At 37.1% G+C, this 8,168-nt stretch overlaps 1 protein-coding gene across 1 annotated transcript in view; it reads left to right on the plus strand.

Moving 5' to 3' along the window:
* Positions 1–7,904, plus strand: part of LOC147021823 (ATP-dependent 6-phosphofructokinase, muscle type-like) — a 114,507-nt gene extending 106,603 nt beyond the window's left edge. Inside the window, exon 22 of the mRNA XM_085892210.1 lies at positions 6,514–7,904. Within this exon, the coding sequence (XP_085748336.1) occupies positions 6,514–6,637 (124 nt within the window). The 3' untranslated portion in view covers positions 6,638–7,904. The remainder of the gene's footprint in view (positions 1–6,513) is intronic.
* Positions 7,905–8,168: the final 264 nt, after the last annotated feature.

The raw sequence follows: 8,168 nt of genomic DNA on the forward strand, positions 1-8,168 counted from the left end.
TATATATATATATATATATATATATATATATATATATATATATATATATATATATACACATATATATATATATATATATATATATATATATATATATATATATATATATATATATATATATATATATATATATATATATATATATATATATATATATATATATATATATATATATATATATATATATATATATATATATATATATATATATATATATATATATATATATATATATATATATATATATATATATATATATATATATATATATATATATATATATATATATATATATATATATATATATATATATATATATATATATATATATATATATATATATATATATATATATATATATATATATATATATATATATATATATATATATATATATATATATATATTAGATACAAATTCACTTTTATAGTGTGGATGATGATGAACACATAAATTGAACACAATAAAATTAAAGATGTTTCTTTACCTACAAAAAGTGTAACTTGACTTGTTAGACTTGGAAGTCAAGCTACTATGAGAGATAACAATGGATATCTTCACAAGGCATTTCCACAATGGGGATCTTCACCAAAACTACTCCCTGTCCATTGACATCCATTTTTCTTTCAGATATCTGCAATTTCAATGCCATTGTGGACTGTAGTTGTTTGGATTTGTCTCAAACTGATAAGGTCAATCTGGGTCAACAGACATGAACCTTTGAGCACTGTTTCACACTGTTTCTTAAAGCAGACCTCAATGCTGTATATTGCACTTCATTGCATGAGTTAGAATAAAGGCCAAACAGGTAGCTGAAGTGCTATCAGTATGTGTTGCAGTTTAGCAATGTGTTGTGTGTGCTCGTAATGTGAACTGTTTGTGAATACATGTCGTGTTGGCCTGAGTACACAATGTTTGTTGTATTCTTTATGCCGTACTCAAATGGTTAGTTTATGTTAAGTGGCTTTTGTAGCGCAAAGCTAATATTTCGCATACGAACCTGCACTCCATCTGTGAAGCCACGGGTAACAATCAAATATTATTCTCTGCACCAACTGAGATGATCTTTAGAACTCTGGAATCTTTGGAATCAAATATAATTACACGCAACCAATTGATACGATGTGTTCGAATTTCAAGAATTGACTTTACCGTGAAAGTTGTGAAGAATTTAAATTGTAAAATAAATTTGTGTGTTTTTTAAGTATTGTACATTATGTTCCTGGGAGTTCAGATATTAAAATTGCAGAAGCCTTCTTTCAACACTGCTATGTGTGGTCTTTAGTGATAAGTAATCAGAATAAGGAACTCTCAAATGTGTATACGAATTCTAGAAGCCTCGGAAAATGAGATGACTGTGTCCACAGTATCAATGAGCAAGATTTATGTGGAATTGTCCTTTTTGCCTTTTATTTGATACACCATCGTCTTTATTGATTCTTAATTGCTGGCTTTTAAGGACCTTGTGATTGTAAAGAGATTACACTGTGTCAAGGTATATTGATGTTGTTTGGCAATTCTGTACTAAAAATAAAATTCTAATAACAAGCACACGATGCATGGAAAGGAAATGCATTGCTTGACAAACGAACCATTATAATTTCTGAAATGAACCATTATTATGTATTCCCAAATGGCTTGTGGTAGTAAATTTCACAGCAGAAAAATTGTTCTCTAATAAATATAGTCATCCCTGTGATGTATTGAATCCATCTTTTGATACGAGGCATATAATGTGAAATAACGGATGGTGGTTTCGGGGTTTTTTTCTTTACAGACGCTATCATTATGGCATTAGTTGATTTGCAACCTGCACATCCCATGAAGGTTTTATGCTCTCTAGACTTTGCTGCAATAGTGATTAAGACCCCCATCTCTTCCCATCACCTCCAGCCGATACTGCCCCCCCCCCACCTCCAATCCCCTTCCCACCCCCAACCTCTTGGCAACCAACCCCACGCCACTTGCCAACCATCTATTTGTCTGTCCATCTGAAACCATCACCGACACTTCATTCGACAATCAAAAATCGAGGTGCTCATAAGTTTACAATTCATTGCACACATTTGTTAAGCGTAATCATGGAACAAGTTATTTGCACATTGAGTCAGTACGGTGGCGTGATAATTAGTTAGCATGCAATTCTAATAATCCCTGGGCTTTGGTCTACGATCTGATTCGCTCTCAAGTCTAGATGAGGCTATCTTCACAGCAGCAACCTGGTGGCTCGCCTGCTACATTGGCCAGGCTTTGTGACCATTTTGAACCCAACTACTTCATAAATAGAGTCTGAAACTTTTCAATAATATGTTTTTGTGCTGCAATAAAGTCAATGCTTGAATTGGCTTGCTTTGTAATTTTGGATATCATCAGAAAATGAGGCTATGTGCTGCCAAAGTTGGCTTTAATTGAATTACACTTTGCTAACCAACCAAGTCATATTTCGTAAGACTGTTCCTTCAACTGTGTATTGATTCTTGCAAATGACATTTTAATTTTGAATTTTTTTTCCCTGGTGATGTAAACGAAACGACTGAAGTTAAAAGGGAGTAAGATCAAGCTTTACTTTTAATCTTGTAATGCAACTGAAATTTTAATTTATGTAAAAAAACAAAATTACAGTAATTGGAGTTGACATTGACATAATCGCAGTAGGGCTCCACGTATGCCAGCTTTCATTCTGTAAACGACCTTTTTGGTTATTGTGATTATGATTGTTGTCTGTTTCGTCAATGGTTTAAACCCATGTATAATTTCAAACTATGTCAAAAAATGACTGCAGTCCTTAATGACTGCCTCAACATACGTGGTCATAAATCCCACAAGGTTTAATATTTGAAACGATTTCTAATACCTGAAACCAATAATATGTGTAACCATGTACACCCACAATATTTCTAACGATTTGTTCCTGAGAACTGTGCACATTTGTTTTTGAAAGGAAGGTGGGTTCTGATGTATCATTCCATGACATATCCCACAGATGCTTAACGACATTGACAGCATGATATCAGGAATGCCATTAAGGATGCATGAAGTCAATTTCTGGTTTATTCCTTTTTAAAATTTAAACAATATGGGGGTGTCACCATTTTTTGTTTTATTGCTCTTTCATATTGATAAGCAGTTTGCTCACAGTTAACCTGCTATCAAATCCCATGTGCATGGCAAATAAGTTGATGAATGGACATGGATGTGCAGGAATACCTCCTATAATGCTGTGCTGTGGATATGTTCCTGGAAACAAAGCTCTGTGTGAAACAGCTCTATAGGAGGTAATTATAACACCGTTCTATTGGAGATGTGTTCACAGTATGGTATCACCATTTCTCACGTATGAGTGACATACGCAGGCTTAATTTGGGTATCAGTAGGATCGTTAATAGCAATGATACTGTACATATGAAAAAAACGTTAAAAAGTATTTTATAATGAAGAGTTCATGTTTAATAATAATGACATAAAAATCCTCTGACATGGCAGTGATAAGACAATGGGAGGGGCTACTCCCAGGAGGATGAGCCAGCTTGTGACTCATTCTTGGGAACTGTAGGCTTCTTGTTGAAGAAGGCATCTCGGGTGAAATTCCTTGCCCACTGTTTCCTCTCCTGAAGCATTTCCTGCAGCAAGCGAGATCTGCCAGAACACATCTCTTGACAGCGCCGCTGTGTTCTCAGCCAGGATCGTTCTTGGACCAAATGTAGATCTCATTAATCTTAGTAATGCCCTCTGACAACATGGCTGTCATCTTTTGCCTTATAGGGTGAACTCCCTAAGTTTTGTCTTCCTTCTCTTGAGCATGCTGATTTACAATCTCCTCAAGGTCCTCATTCACAAGCTTATCTTCATGACAAATTAGCAGCTCATCCTCACCATCAGCGTCGGCTTCATCCAGCTCAATTTTTTTGCCAGCTTATCAATGTCACGAGTAATGTCAAGTGCAGCATCCACAAATCCATAGAAGCCAAAGCATGTCTCTGGCCACACCTTGCACAATACACCAATCATGCAGCTGGTGGTCACTTCCTTCCACAATATGCTAATATTTTCAATTGCTTGCATTATGTTGAAAGATTTCCAAAAATCTCTGCCTGATCTTGGCTATTTGTCTTGTCCACCAGTTGCTTGAAAGTGCGCCAAATGTAGTAAGCATTGAAGTTTGCATTGACATCTTGGTCAATTGGTTACAGAAGTGAGGTTGTGTTTGGTGGAAGGTAAACCATTTCCATTGGCACTGAAATATTTCGAGTCTTGAGGTTAAATTGGTGACCTGTGGCATTGTCTCGCACTACCAGTGCTCTGGGCTCCAAGTTATTTTCCTCACAGTACCGTTTCACTGCAGGAAAGAAACTTGATACATGCCACTGCAGAAAGACATCACCTGCAACACATGCCTTCTTGCTTGATTGCCACACAACAGGAAATAGTCCTTTGAGAATCCTTTCATATCTCGGGGTGTCTCAGAGCAGTTGACAAGCGTGGGTTTTATCTTGAAATCTCCGGCAGTGTTACCACCCAGCAGGAGCGTTCGTCGGTCTTTGGTGGCCTTGAACTCTAGTGCATGTCTTCTTCATGTGAAATGAATGTGTATGAAGGCATTTTTTTTCCAAAAGAGGCCAGTCTCGGCGATGTTAAACACAATTTCTGGAGGGTAGTTGCTATGGTCAATGATAACTTTGACAGTGGCGGGGAATTCTCGTGCTGCCTGTTCATCAGCACTTGCTGAGTCACCAGATGCACATGCTATGTAGGTTTGTGCAGCACTTTTACTTTTCAAACCAACCATGACTTGCTTGGAATGTTTCTGTAGTCGATCCCTCACCTTCTTGTTGTTGGAGGTCGGTGAAGATGCTTCTGACCTTCTCCTGAATCATCAGCTTGCATCGGGGCATATTTTGCTGTGTCTGATCTTCAACCCAAATACTCAAAAAACATTTTTCCATCTTCTCAAATAAGATATTCCTTGAATGAGAAGATTTTGTTGCACTCAGCAGTGTGGTTGAATGTGCAGAAACCGTTTTCTTGTCTTTGCTCTTCAAAATCGTTATGATGGTAGATGTAGCTAACCCTACGATCTCCCTGCTCACCTGCCTTGATATGCCATATCACTTTCATTTGTATTTCCATAGTAATGCTCTTCTATGACTGCTTGGCCATATTACCAGCAGATTCACTTGCAAGCTTCTTTTCAGACATAATGTGTAATAATTTCTTTGAAAAACAAAAAAACACGTAATACTAGCCACAATGGAGATGTATCACAACAGTACTAGTGCACGACCATGGCAGAGTTTGAAATTGTCATAGGAGAACATTGATTGGCCCGTGCCACCCATAATTGGCAGCTCTCATTGGCTAAAAGCGCATCACAGACAGCAGTACTTTTCCATGCGGAACTTTTGAACGATTTTATGGATTTTAATCATCCGTTTTCGTTTTAGCAGTACTAAGTACATGTATAGTAGTTACACCCAGAATGAAGAGCCCTACAATGAAACAGCATTATCGAAAGCACCATTATAGGAGGTATTACTGTATCTTGTCCATTAAATATGTTTTCAATGACTTGAGACACTTTCACACACACCTGTAACATGTTACCTGCGCATGTTTGTTGTTTAACTACCTAATAATACATTTGTGACTTGCATTGTGGTTTCTGTGGTTGATCTTTTTTGATTTGTGTGTGATTTTTCTGCCAATTTATTTATTTCATTACAATTTGAGATACTGTTTTGATGGACACATTGATCAGTGCACCCATTGCATTGAAGAACAAGCATGAGCATCCAGCATCATGCCTCATATGAAGTCACTGAAAATCTGCTTTCCTGTAATTGTTGTTGTATACTTCAGCAACTATTATATGCTTTACATGAGCCATTTGACATGTAATATGACCCTTAAAATTATTAATAATGTGGATTTGGGTATTTTCTATTTTTAGATCATATGTATATGTATATATTGAGCCGTGGTATCTGTCTCATTTATGGCAGCCGCTTTCCACCCTGCAATTTAAATGCTGATGATCAGTTATTTTTAATTTTCATTTCACTTTTCTTGATACATTATAGTCAATCCCTTTATTGTCCCTTTCAGTATGAATATCTGGATGAAAGTAGATTTAATACAGATCTTCATGGAGTAAAACGTAATTTAAAATAGCTATATTTTGCAGTCTTTGAAGACAAATCGAACCTCCACCACCCGATGTTGCACCACCATTTTTTGAGCTTTGGCTCTGGGTGAATCCAAGAATGCAACACAATGAATCTTTTTAGAGTGCATGAAATTATTTAAATTGAGAGATTAACTTAAACTTTTCTCGTCAGTCGGGACGAGTACTATTGCTTGCTCTTCCCATCACTGGGGATGGTAATTTTGCTAGTTGTCTGATAAATTAGGCACGCAATGTGTATGACCTGATCTATACGGGTTGATTTTATCCTGTTCTGTGGCACCATTCCGTAGTATCGTTTTAATGGTGCTACTTAATGCTGCGGTTCACAGGCACAGACTTCCTAAAGTGCAATGGTGGCTGAAAATGCGTCCGCTACTCAAGATCCTTGCCAAGTACCGTGCCAGTTATGACATCTCAGAACTTGAGGGCCACCTGGAGCACGTAAGAAAATAAGTTGACGTAACTGGCAGTTGGTCCATTTCTTCGCCTGTATCAGTTTTGTGTCTTTTTTGCCCAGTTATTGGGCTTGTTTTCCTGGCAAAAATGCCACGCTAAAACCACCACCCATATGTGCACTTTCTATGCTTGTCATGACTGGGTTGTCCGCTAATGTCAAATGACGCACATAAAACTTCAGCCCCAGCTTCATGAAAGATTTTCTGCTTCAAAAATGAATCTCCCTCTGTTCCAAACCTCCTTTTAGTGTGTGTGTGTGTGTGTGTGTGTGTGTGTGTGTGTGTGTGTGTGTGTGTGTGTGTGTGTGTGTGTGTGTGTGTGTGTGTGTGTGTGTGTGTGTTTTAAAAAGTCATGGTGCATCTATGCGTAATTGTGTCAACTGTTTCTTACATGTTTGCACTTGCATTTATTGAATCCCACTAAAGTTATTTCTTTCATTAATTTAAGAACAGCAATACTCTCATTACGAGTGCATGAGAATTACTGTTGCATTGTGAATTGTTGCATTGTGTAGCACGGTACATGCAAGCTATAGTGTACAAGTTGCCTCCCTCATATGTGCCTTTGCAATGCCTTTTAATGCATTGCATTTAATGCAACCTCATCACCATTGCAGCTGAGCCATTCATTTGAATATTGGCTGCTTCCCAGTATTACTTGCTAAAAACTTTCACTGGGCCCACATCCTTGTAATGCATTATGCATGCTGCATACCCAACCATTCAACGTAGAATATGAACAATGTGGTTGAGGGTTTTTTCTCGGTTTTCTTGAAAATGTTGACGACTACCGAAGAACTCCAGCATCAACGAAGCTTGCTGAGATGCCACATTCGGGACGAAACACTGGGCACAAAATGTGAAGCAGCAGCAATGTGTGTAGCCCAGGAGCAGAGAATATATGGTGTGAGAATGTTAATAAGCTTACACCAGTCTACCATCCATAAGTGCCAAGCATAGGTTTGCACTTCTGAAGGAAATGGAATGTATTTTATTGAGAGTAAATAAAATAAATACATATCTGCAGAGGTTTATGAAATGTTACGATCCCTGCTTGGTTTTTTTTTTTGCGAGTTTTTCACATTTTGTAAATACTGTTTGTGAAGTGAAGACAGTTTATTTATCATTAAGCACATGAGAAAAGAAAAATTATATTGCCTATTGCAATCAAACTTTAAGCATGTTGTTGTGTTAAAAAGTGTACTTTGTGCTCAGGATTGTCCTGCTTGGCCTGGTGCAATAAAAATGCTGCAATGAACAGGAAATATTCAGTCTCTTCTTTCCTTTTATCTGTCGACAATTGTTGGTCCACATGCAGCATGTTTGCTAACCAGTCTCGCATCAGGCAAAGTTGTCACATGCGAAGCTGCCCTTCTCCATTTTTTTTTTTTTGTCACACTGAATTTTTATGTTTGTCTGTCGGCTCGTTCCTTGTATTCCTACATTTTGAGAAAGAAACAATGTAAGGCCATCAAACATGGCAGACATAATGGGGAAATAGAGTGGTAGTAGTTTTCTGGAGAGTGTAG

The sequence above is a fragment of the Eptatretus burgeri genome, chromosome 8, assembly GCF_056783735.1.
Source record: "Eptatretus burgeri isolate ZD-2024b chromosome 8, Ebu_testis_v1, whole genome shotgun sequence".
Lineage (NCBI taxonomy): Eukaryota > Metazoa > Chordata > Myxini > Myxiniformes > Myxinidae > Eptatretus > Eptatretus burgeri.